The 24189-nt window shown below is 36.1% G+C and overlaps 1 protein-coding gene across 6 annotated transcripts in view; it reads right to left on the reverse strand.

Moving 5' to 3' along the window:
* Window positions 1–24189, reverse strand: part of TCF4 (transcription factor 4) — a 435705-nt gene that overhangs the window by 20395 nt on the left and 391121 nt on the right. For all 6 annotated transcript variants that reach the window (XM_036757133.1, XM_036757108.1, XM_036757126.1 and 3 more), the window contains 4 exons: window positions 21544–21611; window positions 19939–20017; window positions 17144–17220; window positions 12318–12521 (listed from right to left, as the gene is read on the reverse strand). In XM_036757133.1, coding sequence (XP_036613028.1) covers window positions 12318–12521; window positions 17144–17220; window positions 19939–20017; window positions 21544–21611 — 428 coding nt within the window. The remainder of the gene's footprint in view (window positions 1–12317; window positions 12522–17143; window positions 17221–19938; window positions 20018–21543; window positions 21612–24189) is intronic.

Raw genomic sequence — 24189 nt, forward strand, 5'->3', positions numbered from 1 at the left:
TAAGATCTTGGAGAATGGTAGTGGTCTTGACAGGAATAGGCAAATCTGGAATAAGGGTAGTTTGGAGGAAGATAATGTCACACTGAATATGAGATGTCTTTGAGACATCCACTTTGAAATGTATAATAGACAGTGATGTGGAACTGAACCTCAGGGGAGAAATTAAGTCTGGATATATAAATATATGGGTCATTTGCATAGAGATGGCAATTAAATCAACAGGAGCTAATGAGGCCACCGAGAGAGAGAGAGAGAGAGAGAGTGAGAGAGAGAGAGAGAGATAGAGAGGGAGAGTATAGCGAGAGTGAGAAGAAAAAGCCCAAGACAGAGACTTGGGGAGCATTCAGTCAGGTAGGAAAAAAATGAGGAGAGAGAATATCTTGAAAATCCAGTGAAGAGAGAATATTCAGGAGGAGATGGTAGTCAATAGCACCTTTCTGAGAAAAGGCTATCAGATTTGTCAACTAAGATACTGCCAGCAACTGGAGAGAGAGCAGGTTCAGTTAGGTAATGCGGTCACATAAGCCAGGTTAAAAAATGTCCGAGGAATAAGTCAGAGGATGCAAGTATAGGGACAAGGCAGGGACAGTGTCACTGAAGTTTTCTCTGTAGAGCATCTAATTAGGTCCTTAATAAATGGCTGATGAAAAGATTAATAATAGAAGAAAAATTCATATTTATATAATGCTCTAGGAGTTTCTTTCCTCACAATCACTATATGACAGGTAGGGAGGACAAGTACATTATTTCCACCTTTAGATGAAAAAAGTGAAATTGGAAGAGTTTGGCCCAGGGTCTCACAGCATTTGAGCGAAGAACTGATTGGATCTAGATCTCAGCTGGCTCTAAATCAAGAGTGCTTTACACAATACAACCACAGTACTCCTCATAACAAGGCACGGAATATAACAGTGGAAAAATTCAACGTACAGAGAGTCAATTCCATTCCCAACTCTGTAACTTAGCAGCTGTGTGACTTTGGGCCAATCACTTAAATCCTCTGGACCTCAGTTTCCTTACCTGTAAAATGAGCTGCCTGAACTAGATCTGAAGTTCCTTCATCTCTAACATTATTCTCTAGGTTTGAGATTATATTTATGAAGTCAAAAACTATTTCTAATTTCATTAAATACAGAAAAATGCTTATTTTTTAAAACCTAAAATCTAGATGAAAACTGGAAAAAAACCTAGCACCTTAATTCTGATATCTCCCAAGTTTCCTGACATCTGACACTGACATGTAAATGAAGTGTATACTTTTTATCTGAGTACTTGGTACCATATAGACACGATCTACATGTAGCAAGCTAGCAGTAAGGTAGTGCATGTTAACATGTGTTCAGTATTGTCAAAATGCATAGTTCTGATGGAAAGCAGATTTGTGTAAAGCCCTTATAAACCTCAACTGCTAGGTTACAAAAGGAACAACACAGGGCATTTTGACACAAATGGTATCTCACTGTATGTGTGTGTTATTGGTCCAAATGATTCACTCTAATTTAACTGCAATGAAGTCTTTCATCTCCATTGCTATACAATAATAGCTTCCATATGACCAGTGGCTCAGCTATAAATAAGATCAAAAGCAAAAGAAAGGATTTAATAAAAAAAAGACATTAAGAGTAGCATTTAATCAGAAAAAAATAGCAAAGTTCAACAGTTTTTAGAGAAGAAAGCACCACAGAGTATTAAGCAGCCTTCCAAATACCTCATGAAAAGGCATTTTGCAAGCAGTGGTCATATGCAAAATCCATTTAAGTAGGCTTGAAAGTGGTAAAGATGAGGTTCAGAGAAAGAAAGAAAAAAAAAGAATGCCACGTCTAAAGTCAAGCTAAAGCACTGATACTGATCCACAGAGCAGCTTGCTTCATGTTATGTCCTACACAGCTGAACGCCGCAATGGCAAAATTCCACCCATTTCTCTGAACTTTTTCTATTTCATTTAATAGAGACAGACTTAGTAATCCGGAGTTTCTCAGGGAATCATAACATTGCTCAACTCTAACACATGAGCTCTGCAAAAGGAAGTTTTATTTGGCAGTCCATATCAACTTGATATGAAGAGCCAACTTCCCAAACAAATTTTATTCTTGTTCTGCAAAAATTACAATGTTAATCTCTATTCCCAACTGGGTAAACAGCTGCTAATAACCTACAGCTCCAAGAGAAGGAGATGTGTTTCCTTTCATCTTTAGGCTGGTAGATACCTGATGTGCATAAACTTTAGTGATTCCACATGTTTCTTCCTTTGCTTTTAAGAAGTAATTCTGGTGCTGATCATGTCAATTCACTTTTATCCCTTTCTCTTGGGTTCCATCATCATTTCTAAAGATGGAATCACTGTCTCAAGGCTACTAAAAACTGTTCTTTCAATTCTGGTGTGTGCTCAAAGGAAACTGAAATGATTATAATCTGCCATAGGACAACAAGTCATGTTTATATAATGCTTCACTGTTTTGAAGCAATTAAGGGGCTAGTTTTATGTTAACTAATTTGAGCCTCATAACAACCCATGAGGTAGGTAGCATAAAAATAACACCCCCCTTTTACAAATGAGGAGACTTGGGGCTCAGGGAAGTTAGATAACGTGTGTAAGACCACACAGCTAGTAAACAGTAGAGTTGAAATCCAAATCTACATCTTCTTATCCTGAGTCTAGATATTTCATTATAGGAGAAAATGGTGATGAACCCTGGTTTTTTGACGTCTTTCTTGTTAGTGTAAGAGCCATTTTGTAAGATTCCATACCATGCTGTATATTCACATAAGCATTGGCTAATTTCTTAGACATGTCATGTGTAATTATTTGATAATATTAGCTTTCTTCATTTTCTCAGCAAAATGAAGGTCAGTAAATAACTGAACAAAATTAAAGATTCTGCCCCACCCCTGTAAGAAGTATCTTGTACAAGATTATAGAGTCATGTCAGCCTCAGCTCTTTTCTCACTTGTTCCCAAGCACCTGCTTTAATAGTGACCTCAGTTCTACACCTCAAGATTCAGACATTTCACAAAACAGCTTTTTAAACAAAAGCCAGCTGTTTCCCATCTAGACTACAGGGGGGAAAATCTGGGCAGTGTACAGAAACATTACCCAGAGACTACTATTCTCCAATAACTTTCACACACTTTCAGCTTCACAATAGATCCGTCCATGTGTAGAAGGAAGGGAGAATGCAAACACTAAATTAAAACTTGGAAACCCAACACCATGGTTTTAACAATATGCCCAATTAACTGCTTTAAAATGAATGTGGCCATTGTATCAGGACAATACTTTCCAAAGGGTGTCATTCTGAATAATATTTGACAGATCTTTTGGTTAAACTCAACTTTATGGTTCTAAGATGATTTATGGATATGGTGGAAGCTATAATTATAAGCAACTGTGAATGTCAACCAATTAGGTAAAACTCTAAAAGTTATATAAAATGCAATGTTGAAGCTAAGTTCGCATTCCTTTAAAACCACTTTGCCTGAACTATTCCCTTATTATGGTCCCATTTTACACTCCTGTTTTCTAAGTAATTAAGATACTTTTGATTTAAAAATTTACAGCCACAATAAAAGCTAAAATAACACAACAGCCACAGATTTTGACAAATATAAAACAGTAAAAGCCAAATCTTGCCTTTTAAATAGTGCCAAGTTGCTTCACTATTTTCTGTTTTGGTATGAATGACATAACTGAATTACTTCATGAGCTGCTACTTTAATTCCTAAGGGTGGAAAATTCCATGAGTTAATTCAATTTAGATGTAAAAAAATATACACGAGAATTCTCTTTTCCTGTGGGCTCTCATACGAGGCATGCAGGCCAACTGATGGTGTTGATGTGCTATGAAAGAAGAGTCTTTAAAATTATATACAGTGCTGAATGATGTGCTCCAATCGGTACAATCAAATCATCTCTTTACTACCATTTAAAACAGGATCCTTTATTTCCTGTGTAAAATTTTTTTTAAAGTCCCATTAATTATCATGCTTTCTCTCTGTCTAGAAGTCATCTCCTCCCTTTACCCCAACTCTACATATCTCTAATTTTCCAAAATACTATCCATTCTTCAAGGCCCAGTTAAAACACAACTTTCTCCACAAAGTCTTTGTGATTCTTGGCACTAGGGGTAAAATTTCCCTCCAAAACATTTTATGGCACATTGTACCTTCTGCCTTACACAAGTAGTTATTTGTGTAAATCTTATCTTCCCTGCTAAGCTATAATCCTTTAATATATAGAATGTCTTATTCATATTTGAGTTTTACATAGGCAGTTGATAAATGTTCACTGCAGGAACATTTGTGATGTCTTTGTCATATGTATATAGCCAGAAAATCTATTTTTTTTAGAAAGCAAAAGCAGGAGAATCCCTATGTAGTAATAAAAAAAACCACCCAACAGGGGGTCAAGACACCCGAGGCTGAGTTCTGGCTTTACCATTTAAGTAGCTGTGTGATTTCTGGAAAGTCACTGCACTTCTCTGGCCCTCATCCTAATACAGAGGTGTTATAATAAAGGGATTGGACGAGATAATCTTTAGGGTTCTTTCCAGCTTTGATATTCCAAAATTCTATGACTTTCAATTCCTTGGATTAACTTTTCTAAACTACGCAATTCAATTGAAGGTCCTTCACCATCTGGGTCTCCTTACTTTTAGTCTTCTCTCTCTCTCACAACTCTCCACCACAAAGTCTATGCTTCAGAGACCTCAGACTATTGGATAAATAGAAATGCTCCTCGGCTTTACTCACTCTCCTTCCCATTACTGTTGCTGTTGTTCAGTAGTTTCAGTCGTGTTCAACTCTTGTGACTCCATTCAGGGTTTTCTTGGCAGAGATACTAGAGTGGTTTGCCATTTCCTTCTCCAACTCATTTTACAGATGAGGAAACTGAGGCAAACAGGGTGAAGTGACTTGTTGAACTCAGGAAAATGAGTCTTCGCAACTCCAGGCCTGGCACTCTACATACTATGGTGCCACCTAGGTGCTCTTTCTCCTTCTTATACACCATGAATATCTTCCCCTCCCATCTGTGCCTTTTGAGTACTACCCTGATTCCTCTGGCTAAAGAAGAATCCCTCCTCCCACCGAGGCTTTGTACCCATTACTTTGTGTTTCTCTTATGCTCTTGCTGTGTTCTTTTTGGCCGTATAATTATTTAAGTAAGTGGTATGTCCTCATTGTCCGTAAGCCTCATGAGGACAGGCGCTATACCTCATTTGTCTTTGTGAATTGATCTATGGGCAAGGTCTATCACAGCTCCAAAACATTGCTAACATATAAGGCCACACCCCCATGAGTCATTCCACATAAATGTCACATAGCAACAAAAACTCACATCCAGGTCATCTAACTGTAAATCTACTGTTCTTTCTACTATACGACAGCTAAAGTTTTGGACAATATTCTTTACTGGATGTCGAAGCACAGAGAAGCAAAATATAGTGTGCACTCTCATGTTTTTAGTAAAAAAAAATAAGCTCAAAGTATCATGTTCAAGTAATGTTTAAACCTGGAGAGAAAGATTATTTACAACTGTTATCTCCAGAACACTAAACAAGTGTTTTGAAAAAAAAAAGTGTTATGTAAGTGAGAGGGGCATTCGCTTATTCAATGCAAAGATCTTTTTTTAGGTAAGCATGTTAGGTTGGAGAGTCCCCTGGACATTAAGAGGCTCTTTCTGGGCCTTCCACTAAAGTTAAAATCCATTTATTGGGAATGTTGAGGAGGAAGAAAGGGACAAACTCGACTGGGCTCCTTACCCTAAGAAGAATGGCACTCTGGGTAAACCTCACCCAATTCACTGGATCTCTTGTTGGACTGTACCTATCGTGTCCTAGCAAAGGTGCTTTGGTCTGTAATGAGTCCCTTGGGCCTGCCTTAGTGTTGTTCCTTTAGGGCCTTATCACAGACCTCTGACATACCTTAGGGTCTCTGTGATGCTACGCAACTTCAGAGGGCCTAGATGACATTTACATTTTATGACTTGGTGGCCAGTAGCTCACATTTTTCCCGTAACGGGTATGGAGAGATGAAAGGGTGGGGACAATGAAAGAAAATGATAAACCACAAAACCTTCATGAAGAGCCAACCATTCAGTGTAGCACGGTTAACCAGAAGGCTACTCAAGGTTCAGTACGCTGGTAGTAGTAATCACTCAAGTATCTTCTGGACAAAGGACAAGTACTAGGAAGTTAGGCCCTTCTTGTTTTCCATAAACAATAAACTTGCAAATTCCTTAGCAGGAAAACCACTTCAAAGTGAAAATTCTTAAGTTCCATCCACGGATCATTTTGTGAATTGTTCAGTATACCGATAACCCTAAGTGGCCCAGAAGAAAAGATGAGGAATTGGAATTCCTGTGTTCTACTGCTGCTGCCTTTGGCACAGACTCACCTGGTGACCTTTTGACTTGTCTTTCAATAACTGCAGTAATAACAAAGATTACTTCAATGACTCTGAAGCAGCTATAAAGCTTGGCTAGTGGATATGTAAACTATTTCAAGTTCCCTTAGCTGAAAGAGTTATACAGTTGCATAATATTCATTACTAAGAAAAATGTGTTTAAATGCAATAAAGAAAAATACCTCAAGCTTGGTGTTTTTTTTAACTCCTCTCCTACCCCCAATATCAAAATTAGCTAGCTCCATGACACCTCTGACAACTCAATTTGCCTCTCTTAGCCTTCTCTTCCTCATCTATTAACTGAAGGTTAATAGGTGATTTCTCAGGTTGCTTCCATCCCTACCAAAAAGCTCACAAAAATCTGTGGTTATGCTTTCCCACAGGAGGTAGCATAATGTAAAGGAAAGAACACTAGATTTGGACTCAAAGGACCTGGGTTTGAATCTTGGCTTGGCTATTCACTCCTTGGGTGATTCACTCAAGATCTTTAGAACTCACTTCCCTTACTAATACAATGATGGAGTGGATTAGATGATCTCTAAACTTTGATTTACTACCAAATAAATACTAAATCATTTGCATATCAACACCTTACCAAAGTTTTCATGCAGTCAAGAATTATTAATAATGCTGCATTCTACTTTGTTTTGGGTAGAAACCAGAGTTTTCTTTTGTCTAATTTTAGAATATGTAACATAAAAGTGTGCTCTTCCCCAGTTGAATTGAGCTTTCGTGGTAAAACTACTCAATCCAAGTTATAGATAACATGCAATTCAAGGCATAAGATTGGAATTGTGTTATTTCCTTATATGACCTGCCCCCAAACAGCAACAAATATCTTTAAGTGATATAAATCAGGGAATGACAGTGATTATCTGAGTGTGATTTTTAGAAAAAAAAAACAAACTTCTTTTCATTATCTATTACCACTACTGATTATTATATAAATAACCAAACGGAAGGTCTACAGAACTATTGTGCTGACCTCATTGTTTTATTCCTGTGAAACCTGGACAGTCTACCAGAATCATGCCAGAAAAGTGAATCGCTACCATTCGAATAGTCTTAGGAAGATTCTGAAGATCACCCAGCAGGGTAAGATATCAGACACTGAGGTTCTTTCTCAAACTAAACTGCCAAGTATTCAAACTCTACTGCAGAGAGCACAACTACGATGGGCTGGCCACACTGCTCAAATGCCAAATGCACACTTGCCAAAAAGACTATTTTATGGAGAACTCACATAGGGCAAGTGTTCAGATGGTGGTCAGAAGAAGAGATACAAAGATACTCTCAAGGTCTCTCTTAGGAATGTTGGAAATGATTGTGTGACATGGGAGACACTGGCACAGGACTGCTTAGCATGGCCTACCCACGTTAGAGAAGGTACTGTGCTCTATGAGCAAAGCAAAATAGAAATAGCTCAAAGGAAACACAGCATGTGCAAATTTAGAGAGTCCACCCCAAATGTTCACATGTAGTATTTGTGCCTGACCTGTGGTAGAGCATTCCAGGCTCATGTTGTTCTGCTCAGCCACTGTCGGACACACTGTAACTTGACTCTAGCTTAGTGATGTCATTTTGGTCCTCTTTGAGAAGGAAGGACAACCACCACAACCACACAAGGCATGCTTATTAGGCGTAGGTTCTATATTTTAATAGCTTAAAGAAGATATCATGTAAATCCAATTGATATTTCAAAGCAGTTTTACTGTAGTGCACTATATTTAGCAAATTGCTGTGTATTATATAAATGTATTAAGTCCTTAAAATAACAAGTAGCTTAATGATTTTGTCATAGTAATACTTGTGAGAAAACTGAGACACCAAGATGACAGATTACCATTTGGTAAAAGTTTCTAACTGTATTCTTTCCAAAGTCAGCTAAGAAATATTTTTCATCAATCTACTAAAGCCACTATATTTAAGAGAGATTTGTGGTTAGACTGCTAGAAAACTGCATTACATGGTTACATATAATAAAAATAATTTAAACTCTTCTGTACTGGAAGTACCCCAATGTTTAGGGCACCTTATCTGGCATAAGGAAAACCATTTCTTTAAGAAGCCATAATGTTTCAGGACCATCAAAGAATCTACACAAAACCAAAACAGAATTCTCAATGACTGTCTCCCCTTCAATGGAACCAGCATTAAGGAGAATTTTCTCTATTCCTTTATGGTCCTATTTTAAGACAGTATTGTAGACAACCACACTAATAAGTGAAATGAACAATTATAACAGTCAGCATTCATTTAGAGCTTTGCAATTTACAGAGCACTTTAAATACATTAATTCAATCAATCTTCTCAACAATTCTGAGACAGGCAGTACGATTATTATTTACTTCTTTCTAGATGAGGAAAATGAACCCCAGGGAAGTGAAGGGACTCTCCTAAGATCAGTTACATAACACAAAAGCTCAAAGTCAGGGGATTTTACTTTAAATCCAGTGTTCTTTTTACTATGCTATCCCCGAAATTCTGGAAGATAGCCTTTACTGTAATCATGTTGGACTATGGAGACCAAAACACCCTGAAATTAAGGAAGATTCAATTAACATATATGTGTTGTGTCTTTATTATCTTTGTCTCATGGTGATCTGATAGAGCAGGAAGATAAAAGTTGCAGGAGTTGAGGCAGAAGGGCTTGCCATAGGTTGTAGAGATAGGACATGAATCAAAAAGGGAATTACAATAATAGTTCCCATTAATGGACCTCTTTAGAATTTACAAAATGTCTTTCTTACAATACCCTTCTCAGTGGTATTTAGAGAAAATATTAGCATATTCATTTTACAGATTAGGAAACTGAGGTTCAGAGAAATGAATCTAGTCACATAACAAGTAAGACTCAAAGTTGACTCTCCTGGGTTCTAAGTTTAGTGTTCTTTCTACTACTGTCATGCAGCCTCTCAAAATGAGACACATATTTGCGTGTATAAATATATACATATATATATATATATATATATATATATATATATATATATACACACACACACATATATATGACTTTTGAGTGCTAAGTTGTATGATGCAGATTACATTAGTTAACAGGAACTCAAAGAAGGGAGATATTACTGGAGGTTGGATAGCTAGGGAAGCTCCATGAAGGAGGTGGGTCATGAAAGAATGAATTAGGAGAAAAGAGACTGACAATGCAAGCTGTGGGCACAGCAGTAGCAATGGTATAGACATAGGAATACACACACGAGCATATATACGTGTGTGTGTGTGTGTGTGTGTGTGTGTGTGTGTGTGTGTATGTGTGTGTGTCTAATTATGGGACCAGTGAGCAGAAAGTCTGGCTAGGGAGAAAGTCTTAAAAGAAGAATGGAAGATAATATGGGGAAGGGAGGTTGCAGAGGTTCTTGAATAGAAGATAAGAATATAAACTTTATCTTCTAGATTAAGGAGAGCTACTAAAGTGCTTTAAACAGGAGGAATGACAAGATGAAAGCATATGTCTAGAAAACATACAAGGATACAACTTGTAGTGTTGTAAACTATTCTCCTATACTGGGAAACTCTTTCATTATTAAAAACTTATTGAATCACTGAAGGCCCACTTCAGTTCCAAGGAAAACAATTTATGAATTAAAAGCTAAGTACAATATGTTAACAATTAAATGAGATAACATTATGGCAGAGTCAAAGACCGAGTCCTCCCCAATACAGCTTTAAGTCTGTAGAAGGAATTTCTTGTATCATCTTCCAAGTTATCTTGCTATTTTGTTTTGTTTTGCTTTGCTTTTTTGCATGGAAAAGAAAGTAGACAAGAAGGTCAAAAGGATTCAATGCTGTCTTCTCTTGAATAAGAAAAATTATTGAGGATAGAGTGTAAGGAAGATCTACTGGAAACAATACAAGCCCAGGTATGGGTCTCATGTTACTATAGCTTGCTTCTTCTACTATGAAACCAACAAATGAAGGTGTTCGTTCAGTTGGGAAAGAGACTCCCACCAGCACATTCTGTACAAGTTTCCGGTCCATACCTCCCACTGCTGCTTTATTTACTGCAGCTGGCTAAAGTTTTATAGCCTGTTTCATGTATTAAAATTCAAATGTGGAAAACATTACCAGTATCCTCCTTGAATTTTTTGGGGGGAATTTTTTTTCTTCAACTTCCTTTTCAGTGTGGAATGTATGAAATGGTCAAAGGCTAACTGCAGACTGACTATATTCAAAAACTATTTCCTTTGTTCTTATGTTTTTGCTTGAAAATTCAGACCAGTTTTTACAAAGAAAAATACCAAATCTGTTGCTTTTACAGAAGTTACAGATTCATATAATGACTAATGCTATTTCTGAGGACTAGCCGACTGGTTTTCAGGAAGGAAAAAAAAAACAACACCGCAGAATACAACTCCTTTAAGGAACAGATTGTTGTCACTGGGCTGCATCTCTGGAGGGATGCTGCCCAATCTACCTGGATCTGCAATTATCCTCTCATTGGATTATAAAAGTCTTCAGAGAAGTGAACAGGAACTTGTCTTCAAAAGCAAGATGATAAGCACTCCCTCTTCTGCCTAGATGCTTCATAATTAAATCAAATATAGTACTGGAAAATATAGGCACACGGCTAGTTACATTTTCTCTTTCTTCTTGGTGTTGATGCCTTCTACCTTTGTCCCATTCTGTCTTTCTGTAACCCCAAGTGTTCTAGTTATTCCCCCTTCTTACCTCTCAAGGATACACAAATGAGAAGGCAATCCAGAGATCAAATATTTCCAATAAGCATAATGTAATTTATTATTTTAAACATCAACTTCACCTACATCTGGTATTCAAGGAGAAACTTTACATATTTATGGAACAAACTGTCTCTGAAGTGATGCCCTGGGTGCATGTTGCATCAGTTTAACACATGCAAAGCAAACAAAGCTACAAAAATTAAATTCTTTTTCTCTTGATTGAGAGCAGATATGCAGAAATGGTTGTAAGTCACAGATCTGGCTTTTAATAAAGCCAGATTTCTTCATTAAAAGCAGTATTGTTTAAACATTGGAGGGGAAAAAGGAGCTTTGTACAAACGAAAAATCTTGCATCCCAAGAGTACTTAACACATTACCTGAGGCCAAGCTAAATTACAATCTAGAATTTCCTTTTGTGAATTCTCAGCAACTGCCATGGACAAACAAGCAATTACTCCAAGATAATTTTATTGGAGAGATGTCAGGGGAAGGAAAAAAAGAGAGATTTAGCTCAGATACTCAAAAGCATATTTCTATAGTTTAATTGAAGTGAACTGAGTCAGTTGTCACTATTTAGAAATTAGCACACTTTTGTTTCCTATAAATGACTTTGACCATGTTGTGACTCTTCACAATACTTCATCCAAGACAGAAATACTTTTTAATATTTTATTAAGAAACTTACAAAAGAAAAAGCAATAGATCAAAAAATGGTAACTTAAGAATCTGTATTCATTCTGTATATACTTTTTCCCCTCTCATTTTTTTTTCTCCTTAGCTAAGTCAAATTTAACAACTAAAACAGTCACATAACTTTTTCAGGCATAGTTAGCAATTATAAAAAAGAAACTAAATGCATTTTTTGATTCATTGCATCCCCATCAATTGGAGATGACATTCCTTCCCTTCATATCACTTAATTGGGAAAAATAAAAATTTCATCCATAAGGTCAACAAATAGAGAAATCTTCCAGTATAACTGGAGATGGAACTACAGATTTACACAATTACCTCAATGAAGAAACTCAGTTTCTTATAAACTAAAATAAATAAAAACCAACTGTATATGAAAGAACAGCAAATGAGCCTCATCTTAGAAAGGACTTCAAGCTGAAGCGATAAGAGCAAAATGTTTAAAAGAAAAAAAATGGTATAGGCCACTCCTAATCCCATAAAACAGTTTTAAAGTTTTTATGATGGGTAAATATCAAAACTTACCATGAGTGAATGCCTGTTGGCTGAAAGAAGACCTGTTCCATATCCTGATCCAAGACCGCCCATGGCACCATTATGAGAAGGTCCTATTAACCCATGCATATCACTATGACCACTAGACATAGCTGTTGAAGGCCCAACCGCATGGTTCCGGAGAACATGAATGGCATCATCCAGTCTTTCCAAGCGATCTTCAATCCGGCTTTGCTGTTAGTTTATGAGAAAGAATAGAAAGTTCAATTTATGATGAAACAGAAATCCAACCTGTAAACTACATTTTTGCTGATGGAGGTTACAATTTACGTTGGGAAAAGGGGACTAGGAGAGTTTATAATTGAAAATAGTACCCTGCTACATTCATTCTCCATCAAAGTTGCTATCCTTTAGAATAAGAATTAACATAAAAAACCCTTCATTCTAGAAAACTGATGAGAAATACTACCAACACTGTAGTTTCATTTTCACGAGTAAAAATAGATTCAATAATTCTTCGGGGACATAAACTGTACTTACACTATGCCACACTGCATTATCTTTAAAGAGACTTTAGAGTTACTTTGGAAAATGAAAACATGCATTTTAATTTTAGGAGTACTCTGGCAGGGAACACTTACAGACTCCAATAAATCTATGATAGAAAAGATCACTGTTTCATGTATGTGTATAGGTTTTATCTACCCAAATTAAAAGATCCGTGAAAGCAAGAGTAGTGTCCTCTCTCCATTTATATTGTATCACATACAGTCTTTACAAAGTAGGTGATTAGTAAGTGTACACTGAGCTCAATGAATGATTCAATCTGTCAGCCAATTTCTTTTGGCAATCTATTACTGAGTTCTGCCTACTTATGTCTGACTTTGTTTTTCAACTATCCTGAGTTTCATCTTTATTCTGAGGCCAAATGTCTAAGAGATTTACTTTCTTTAAGGGACCCAAATTTCAGTTTTGTAGAGAAAATCTGCTTAGCATATGCATATTTTTACTCTCAAGAAAATGCTGGAAATGTAGGATAGAATAATAGATAAAGATAATGCAAAAGTTCCCTGTATAGGAGCTTCACAAATGTTGGCTTGCTGAGTAGGAGGCCTCCAACTCATTTTTGTGCCATGATCATGATTGCAGATATAATCTTGAAAACAGATTGCCATTCAGGTTTGGGAAAGTATCATTTTTTTCAGGTAAAGAGATGTGTTGGGACTGCTTTAACTCATCTTGTACCACATGGAAAAAAATTGATGTCTTTGGCCTATTATACAAAGAATTTTTACTCAAGTCCAATTGGAAAGACTGATGACTACTTTTGAACTGACCTATGATTACTCATCCAATAAAAAAATGTGGTAGTTATAAAGCATCGTAACATGTAAATTGTTCCTTTTATCAATCCATAAGCCTGCTATGGGCCAGTCATTATGTTAGGTACTGGGGTATAAAGACAAAAATGAAATATTTCCTGTCCTAATGGGGCTTCATGCCATTGGTAAGAAAAACATGTACATGTAGAAATAAATACAAGATATATACAAAATAAGTGCAACATGATTTTTTTGGTGTCTGGGGGAAGGCATTAGCAGCTGGGGCAATCAAGAAAGGCTTCATGATAAAAGATGGCAGGTGAGTTGAGTTTTTAAGTAAACCAGCAGTTCTAAGAGGGGAAGGTGAGGAAGGAACACTTTGAGTTTGGGATTGAGCCAATCCAAAGGGACAGAGAGAGGAGATGGGGTGCTGTGTGTGACAAACTGTAAGAAAATCAGTTTGGATATACCTTAGAGTGTGACAAAGGGATAGAGAATAGACCCATGATTCATGGTTACAGGAAACTCCCAGTTCAGAAAACTCCCTCAACAACACCATGTGGCATCCTTTTTATAGCTTATATGAATTTCCAAAAGTGACTTGCTTGTAGTCACCCAAAATGGTCCTTCTAGATTCAAGGCCATCTCTCTAACTGCTTACTACACCATGTTAATTATCATGTGAGTAGGAATAATACAGGAGACTGGCAAGGTAGGTTGGGGCCAGGATTTGACAAACTTTAAAGGCCAAATGGAATAGTTTGTATTTGACTCTATAGGTAATAGGGAGCCATTGGAGTTTATTGAGGAGGGTAGTCCCATTGTTATATATTATGCTTTAGGAAAATCGCTTTAGCAGCTGTATGGGAACATTCTCCAAAGGAGGTGCATGGTATGTGCTGAAACACTTTAAAGTGCTTGCTTTCCCAAAAAGTACAATGCATGTCCTCAGGATTTTGGGGTACACCATACACACCATTAAGTTATACCTGTGGATAGTAAATTGAAGAGGAGGGATCCCCAGAGGTGAGGATATCCGTTTATAGGCTATTGGAAGAATTCAGGTGAAAGATGGTGAGGACTTGAACCAGAATGGTGGGAAGGAAATGGAGGTAAGAAGAGATGTGAAGGTAGACTGACCAAACTCAACAACTGATTCAATATATGGGGTAGAGAAAGGTGAGGAATTGAGGAAGACACCAATGCTGTCAACCTGAGTGACCCAAAGGATGGTGATTATCTTCAACAGAAATAGGCACGTTTTCAAATGAGATAATATATGTGAAGCACTTTGCAAACCTTCTAGCACTAAGCATGTAAATGTTGTTGTGGTTGTTCAGTCAGTTATGTCCAACTATTCCTGACCCCATTTGGGATTTTCTTGGCAAAGATACTGGAGTGTTTCCCCAGCTCATTTTACGGATGAGGAAACAAACAGGGTTAAGTGACTCGCCCAGGGTCACACAGCTAATGAGTGTCTGAGGCCAAATTTGAACTCAGGTCTTTCTGACTCTGGATCTAGTGCTCTGTGCACCACCTAGCTGCTAAATATTAGATATAGAAAATTAGGGGGCAGAGAGGTTTGGGGAAAAGACAATAAATTCTCTTTTGGAAATCTTGATTTTTAGATGACTGTAGGAACATGGAGCTAGAGCTTAAGAGAGAGACTAGGATTGGAAAGAGAGATCTGGGTATAAATTGCTTAGAAATGACAAGTAAGCCCTAGAAGCTGAGGAAGTCAAGCAAGTGAAAGAATGTAAACTGAGAGGAGAAGTAGAAGAACAGAAACTTTGGGTACAGCCACAGTTAGAGGATGTAGCATGGATGGTGATCTAGCAAAGACGACTGAGAAGCAATGATGGGAGGAGTAGAAGAACCAAGTAACAGTAGTGTCACAAAAACCTAGAGAAGAGAGATGGTGTTTAACAGAGACTAGCACTGCTAGAACTTCTAGATCTGTAGCTAGAAACTACAAATTTGATAAATTGTTCTAGAATATTAAAATCTTTAAAAACTTTCCTTAAAACTTAAATCTTCAAAAAGTTTTCTTATCCAGTTACAAACCCTTTTTTTAAGAATAGTAACTTTTTACTTATTCTTCAGAATGTTTATGCAAAATTGAAATAACTGGACTGGTAACATATATATGTATAATGGAAGCAGAATTCAATCAAAGGGCCTGGATTCAAATGCTAGATCTTCCACTTATTGGCTGTATGAAGATGGACAAGATATTTGACTTCTCTCAGCTTCAGATGACCTATCTGTAAAATTTAGATGATAATATTCACATACCTCATCTCACAGGGCTATTCATAGGAAAATGTTTGATAAATCCTAAAGTGTCAGTTCATATTATTATACGTATGAGAATAGAACCAATGTTGCATTTAGGTACATAGCATATTCTCCATTGGGTGACCCACACATTGTAGCAAGGGAGACATCAAAGGAAGAAAAACAGAAACCAAACAAAACACTTTCCTTTTACATTCTGGATTTTTCTTTTAAATTTTCTTTAAAAAGATCATTTAAGTGCAATTCTCATATTTCTAATATGAGTTCCTAATAAATACATGCAAATACGGGAAGAAAGGTACTAAAACATAGACAAGATAAAGCATCTACGTATGGATAGGCAAAGTGTGAATCTTTTTCTTAGTGTTAATCCCAAGACTTGGAAGAAAAAAATCATAGTTCAATCTGACTGAAGGTATCTGCCCTTCTTCCATATATGCTTATAATCTGAGAGGAAAATGAGTGAGGCAGATAATGGACTATGATTATTTGACGTATGATATTGGTATTATCCCCCATTAGTTGGGATAAACCAGAGTGTTATTGACATTGAATCATAATGTGAACATATTATTTATTAAACCATTAGAAATTTTTAGCTTCTCTACACTGGAAATTCAAACCTTATTGCAATGAACTTGATTCATAAACAGTATTACTGTTTAATGTATGGAATTAACTGTAATGAGCCAAGAATCAGACAGTACAAATGGGAATGGAGGTCTAGAGAAAAATTTTTATGACCTAGTTATTACAAAAAGAAAATTAAGAATACATTTCCAGAATTGTAACAACCCGGCCTCACGTAGGATACAATATCATACGTTGCCGCTGGTGGTGAAGATGGAGTAGCCATGCTACTTATCAAATTAGAGGCAATACACCTTTATGTTGGGAAGTCAAAGTTTTGGCATTAGGAGATTCAATTTGGACAGAACGATTGGCAGCAGGAATCCCAATATGGAGGTCTGGTGGTGCTAAAGTAGCACCTGGAATGACCTACATACAGGCCCAGTTACAGCACCAAAACTTTTTAACTTTCCCAGCCCTCAGGCTGAGCTGGCAGCTCAATTGTGCCAACATGATATAAGGCTGTACTAACTATAATAAAATAAGGAGGGAGGGAGGGAGAGAGAGAGGGGAGGCGGCGGGGTTGAAGGGTGAGAAAAAGAATATAAAAGGGGAAACATGGCACAAAAATTGCTAGGTTAGAATATGTTAATAGATCAGACATACCAAAGAATGTAATGGTCCTTCATAATTAGGAGATGATGATGCCTGGCCTCCATTTCTAGACCAAACAGCTGTGCCTGCTAATATTAAAATGGAAATCACAATTAGAACCTTACAAACAAAAATGTATTTCCCATATTTTAGATAGATTTATAGACAAGAAAATACCAGTTTCTGGTTAGGTTACAGAGGAGGCATACAGAGACCTGAAACACCAAGGGTGGGTGGGAGGTGCAATGGGGAGGTATCTTTATGTAAAAAACATAGATACTGGGCCTCAAATTACCTCCTAACAGAGATGATTTTGTTGATTCTGAAACTATACTTGAGAGCATTTCCTGAAGGAGGAAACATCACTTTTAAAAGGAGAAGTGGTATTTTAAAAAAAAATACTAAGAGGGGTGTAGTGGCTGTTTATGGAAAGCCAGCTCATACCAGATCATTATTCTTACTGCGGTAAAACACATATTTGATACATGCTAATAAAGTATTCAATCATTGGTCACTTATGACCAAAGATTAGCTATAAGAACCTCTTATGATTATAAAAGAACCTCTTATGACTAAAATTACAAACAATGGCAGAGTAAAACCATTCTTTTCCATGTTAAAATCAGTAATACAATATATTGTGATAACAGGGTACTCTGTTAAGTAAATTATTTTCTTTTGTAGTCACAAAACTTGAATATAAAGAAAAGCTCTTGTTAAATATATGTTTATGTTTCTAGCCTACCAAATTTGTGAATTACCTTTAGAGTAACACTAACTAAGGTGTTATAATTTTGAAAGCAAAGGAGTATTACAGAGCTTTATTTTCCACATCAGAGTTTAGTGAAACATTGACTTTTTTTGTTTGTTTATATATTTGCTCGGTAGAAATAAAGGACTCTGGAATTTTTTCAGGGCAATAAGTGATATTACTATTGTAATGGTGATGAAAAGGTGATTCTCTTCAAATTAATTTTGTTTTAGGGAGCATATGGATTGCATACTTCTTAAGATCAAATAATGCGACATGGAAATGAGGATCAATATTGGTCCCTACATCTGCATCATCAAAAAAATTAACTTTTCTTTCACATGTGATCTTCTCTAACTTTCTAACAGGGCTATGAAATACATATTTTTTCTGCCTCAATGTTTCTAAACCAACATGCCACTGAGCACAGTGTTTACTTTTGTCTCCCAAAATTATGCTTCTGAGTGGACTACTTCACATATTTATTAAACTACTGGCTTTAAAGGTATGCTGTACTCTTCCCTCCCTGTTAAACACTAACATTAGTGGTTCTTCACTTTGGGTTACAGTCAGTAAAATAATAGTTCAACATCTCCATTGTGTTAACTTAAGCTCTAGGTGATTAATGTTCAGCTTCTCACCTGACAGTAGCCAATTCATCTCTATGGTTAGTTCTAATTCCCCTTTCTTGCTACCAGGACATCAGGGTCCATAAACCTCTCTAGAGCATCTTCGGGTCTATCCTCTAAGGAGGGGTAGATGCAAGCTATGGAATCTTAAGTAAACTACCCCTCCTGATCCAGAATTTGATTCCTCTCTTGCAAAGAAATCCAGTAGTTTCAAAATGCCACTGTCACAAATTAACAGCATAAACACCAGACAATGTGTATGTTACAGGGTGTAACAAAGAGCTGAAGAGACAATAATATCTGAAGGAATTTAGGTTGTCTGCCCCATTGATGACTTTAAAAACACAGTTTGATAAGTTATTAATTAAAAACAGTTCTTAAGGATGTCAACAAAAGTTGATCTATTAAGAAGTCACCTGTCTACACCACAAAGAATATGGCTACTAAATAACTCCCAATAGCCCAATGGAAATGCTTGTATTAGGTGCTGTGTGAAGCCTTTTGAAAGGCACCTCTCAAAACTAAGCTAATTTATGCATATTTCTCATAATACACTAAACTTACCCTTTTCCGAGCTAAATGACCAGGCCATGAAAATGGATTACATTATAAATTCAATTAGAAGTTTTTTTTTCCCTTACCCAGATTGTTTTTCACAATTTATTTATACAAAAATTTTCTCTTAAATTATTCCTATGGTACTAAAGAACTCAATAAAATTTTATAAATCCCCATAGAACATAATTTTTGAGCACACTTCCCTTCTGTTGAAATGAATATGCTAACTGAACTTTGCCATCTGAGATATGCTTATTCATTTTTGCTTCATGTCATCTGCAGACCCAGGGAAAACTTAAGACATATAAAGGTCTTCCTCATATTCCATGGGTCCTGCAGATTCCTGTGGGGAACCTGCAGCCTCAAGGCCACATACGGCTTTTTCTATACAAATCTAATCCATATATTCTGGGGAAAAAATACACAGTAACATTTCCAAACAGGAGCATGTCCGGTTATCCTTCTCTAAATGTGCTGGAGTTGTGAGAAATACTTCTGTCTCCTATGTCTCTCTTGAGAGGCAGTATCCAGTGGTGGATAGGGACAGCCTTGAGGCATGAAAATGTGAGTTCAAGGTCTACCTCTGGGTGACCTTGGGGAAGTCACTTAACTTCTCACTGCCTGAGGTAGTTCACCAAGATTATGAATTGCTGAGGAGGTACTGACTTGCATTGTTAGGAGAAGTTCTTCACTAGGAATGTCCTTTACAAATAAAATCACAGGTCCAAGCAAAAATAAAAATCTATGCCTATGTCACAAGAGGAAGTCACTTTACAAATCTTACACAGCTGTAAGCGAGTTATTTTTATAAGAAATTATATGTATTAATTTTTGCTGATATTGTGTAATCAAATTTCAAGTACAGTTACCTGAGAGAGAAGGAGGAGAGCCAACAGGAGTTGAAGGATTTGATGAAAAGCTGTTGTTAGTGTGATCTGGAGAATAGATCTTAAAATAGTAAAAGAAAAAAAAATCATTCAATACAAAAACTCAAGTTATAAAGCAGACCCTAAAATAAGCCCTGGTTAAGAAGCCCTGTTATATAGCCAATTTAGCCTAATGGGATCATCTCAAATTCCAAAAACGACCGATACCACAAACTGCTCAACTATTGGGGTCTTCATGATTAGAAATGCTTATATGGCTTACTAAATATCACCTTTGGAAAACAACACCTTTGAAAATATAATAAAAGTCCACTTGTATTAGTTAAAAGCAATACTCTATGACAGGGTTAGAATTTTGTACGATCCAGATGGGTTCAGTGAGCATGACTAACCCAGATGCATTCTCAGCTATGTAATCTGATAAGGTAGAACATGGTGAGAATGCATGGCATTATTCAAAGAATCATGGGCTTAGAGTCAGTCAAGCTGGGTTCTAGCAGCTTGCCCCAAACAAGCTACACATCCTTGAGTAAATCACGGAACTTCTCTGTACCTCAGTTTCCTTGTATAAAAATACAGGAGCTCTTACAGTTTTATAATTCTGTGATCCATGTATTTTTCCTTTGGGCCATGGCTTATCTGTATAGAAACTAGTTGTAAGAACTAAGTTGTTTTTTTTTTTTTAAAGCACTGACATTTTTGGAAAGAATGTTTCAGTAAAATGAACTCATTTGACACTTCTAGTGAGGGTAGACATCCAACTGGGCCTCCTACGATGTCATAATGGAAAACATCTCCAATCTACACCTATAAGTACACATGCTTAGTCTACACAGACAATATCAGCTGTGTCCCTTACAGAAATAAAATGTGCCCTTTTTCCACTAACGAATGCATAGGTCCAACCAAATCTTGCCTCTTGATAGTACACCAAGGAAACACAGTAGAATGCTTTTACCAGGTAAGAGAACCATAGAATTTTTGTGATGAAAATAACCTAAGCAAATCTTATCCAACACCGTTCCCCTCTTCATTTAATAGATGAGAACTCCTAGGCCCACACAAACTACATGACTTGCCTAGTGTCGTACATTTCATTAGTGGCAGAATTGGGATTCAAATCATCTGTCTCTAAATCTGATGCTGTTTCCATTATTAAATGAATAAATTAAGTTTTGTAACCATCATATTTTTCAATTACTGCACTTTTGAGTCTTTGAGAACTTGGGGTACAATCAGGGAATGATATTGTGACACTGAAGAATACTTATAATCTGATATGTCTACAAAAATTAATAATTTGGAACAAGAGAGAAATGATAATGTCAAATAGGATCCTGCTGCTACCTAGTACAACTATTAGAAGAAGAAAGATGGGAATAAAATCTTTAGTTTTCGCATATGTCCAAGAAACCCCAGTCCCTTTTTAACCAATGAACATTATATTTTACAACAAAGTTTGATACTCTCTAGAATCAAAGCTTTCCTGTTTGCTGTTCATTTTCTGAAATTTCAAATGTCCACTTTTGATTAAAGTTCACCCTTTTACAACAGTACATGTGGAGTCCAAAGTAAATATTTTCTTACCGAAGCAAGTGCTTTCCCCAGAGCATCGCCAGTCTGTGAACTGCCTGCTGCACCACTTCCTCTATTTGCTGCAAAAACAAAAGGCTGAATGTGAAAACCAGGCAGTACAACATTTCAGAAATTTCTATTCCTAGTCCACTTACTCATAATTTAATTGCATTTTAATGCTAATTATATCACATTAATCTTTAATTAGCATTAATTTGTTTGCTAAGGTAGATGTCAAATACATTCATGTTAACAATTTTTTTTTACAGATCAAATATACACCTGACACCTTGGTGTGTTATTTTAAATGTCCTAATGGATATCTGCCCTAGCCTTTGATTAAGGGCAGTGATAGGTGAGGGGCAGTAACCATATAGATAAAAAAATTGTAGTTAAAGAAGACACTTCAATTTAAAGTCTCTGGAGTCTCCAAAAGAGCCATTTCTCTAGTCGATTTGAAATTAGGTTATTTTTGCCACCAATCAACATTTGACACATAGCAAACGCTATGTCTCCCTCATACTCACTGGACTAAATACAACAATGAATCTGGAGAGGTACGGCCTGTAGAAAAATGCAACATTAAAAAAAAAAAAACTTCCATATAGGTATCTATTTATTAGCACAGAAACAAATTGTTACGTCAACGAAGTCAATCAATTCAAAATTCTGAGGACAAAATTATGCTAGCAACTCTTAAGGCTTATCTTTAGTACCCCCAAACACACTAACCTACCGTTAGATAATGAATTATAAGGAAAAAAATGTACAAATGAAAGCTATCTGTAGTTCTCCGAAGCATCTCATGAGTAGCTTCTAGAACTAAGCAACTTTTTAAAGAAGAGGTATAGTTAATACCTCTGAGGTCTTTATTATTACCCAATAACTATAACATAAATCAACAGTATAACATGATATATAATAAAAAGAGACTGTGTCATGCTGGATAGTTTTGCTCTTGGAGTGAGGAAGACCTCTTCAAATTCCACCTCTAATATTCACTAGCTGTACAACTCCAGGAAAATGACTTATGTGCCTTAGGCAACTTCTTTGGACTTATCTACTAAGTCACAGATGGATGCAAAATGCATTAGTGGATGGAATTTCTACAACAAAAGTTCCCTACACTGGCAAAATCGCTGATCCTCCAAGTTATTTATTTTATTATTTACAATACATATTATACTATTTATTATGGGCTAACTTCTCAAAATACCTTATAGACATATTTTGAGAGGTTTAGGAAACAGATGTTATCACTGTTTTGTAGACAAGAAAAAGGCGACTTGATTTCTATTGATTTAATTCAACAAGACTTTGTATATTTATAGAATCTTAAAAAATATATAGGCTTTCCAAGTATGCTTGCTTCATTTCTGGCTTTGTCCTTGAACCAAGAGGTTATACTTTAGTTTCTTCATTTGTAAAACAAAGGTATTGAAATAGAGGGTATTTAGGATTCGTTCCAGCTCTAAAAGTTCTATGATTCTATAGAAACCTAGCTTCTTACATTGCTAATCCATTCTGTGAAATGGAGATATTATAATTGTCTTATCATTTTTTCCTTTCTATTTTTACCATTATGACCATATATAGGTGAAGAGAATACCAAATGTTTTGATAAAACTTTTTGTAGATTTAATTGAGTGAGTTTAACACTCACATTCAGACATAGTGGTTAATAAGCACAGTGATAAGCAAAACCTAAAGGCAGAAGAACTAAAAAACTGGAATCAATTATTTGTTTTGACCAAAACAAAACAAAACCCAAACCTTGAATCATGCACATGTTACAAATGGATGTATATTTTTAAAAAAATCATTATCTTGGTGATTATACATAACTAAAGCTGCTTACAAAAATCTTTTCTGAATTCGTTGCTAGACATCACAGAATGGGATAATGACAATATACTGGGCGATAATGCTAAACACTTGTTGAAAAAAGCTTTTTTTTCTAATAAAGGGACACATATATTCCTAAGCATTAACTATTTAAAGCCAGGATTCTTAACTTGGAGTTTGTGAACTTGTTTTTTAAAAAATACTTTTGATGACTCTATTTCAATAATTTTCTTTCTCATTTTTATGTTTATTTGTACATTAAAAAACATTTTAAAATGGGTTCCACAGGCTTCATTAGACTCCTAAAGGAGTTCATCACACACAAAAAGGTTACCAGCTCCTATCTACCTGAAAAAGATAATGAGGTTTCTGAAATAAAATTACTGTAGTTCTTTTTCCTCCTGTCCTATAACACCATTATGGGGCATTTTTCTCTTTATGAAGATTTGTGGGTGTGACGGCATGTAATGATATCTCTTCAGTACTAACACTAGAAAAAAAATAAGCTTATAGGCCAATACTAGGTTATTTGTAAACTAATTATTGTTATTTTTAATATGAAACTATTTTTGCTTTCCTGATGCTTCAAAAATATATCATATTCATTTCTGAATATATCCTACCCTTGCCTCCTATCTAGTAAGTCATCTCCTGTTAAAAAAAAAGGCTTAAAGAGAAAATGAAAATAGCTCTAATGAAAGGAGGGAGATAAGTTTTCTTCACTTCACTGTCTAGGGATGAGTTTGGTCCATATACATAGAGTTCAGTTTTATTTAATTTTTCTTTTCCTTCATATTACAGTCACTGTATTTA

Source organism: Trichosurus vulpecula, chromosome 1 (assembly GCF_011100635.1).
Source record: "Trichosurus vulpecula isolate mTriVul1 chromosome 1, mTriVul1.pri, whole genome shotgun sequence".
NCBI classification, from domain to species: domain Eukaryota; kingdom Metazoa; phylum Chordata; class Mammalia; order Diprotodontia; family Phalangeridae; genus Trichosurus; species Trichosurus vulpecula.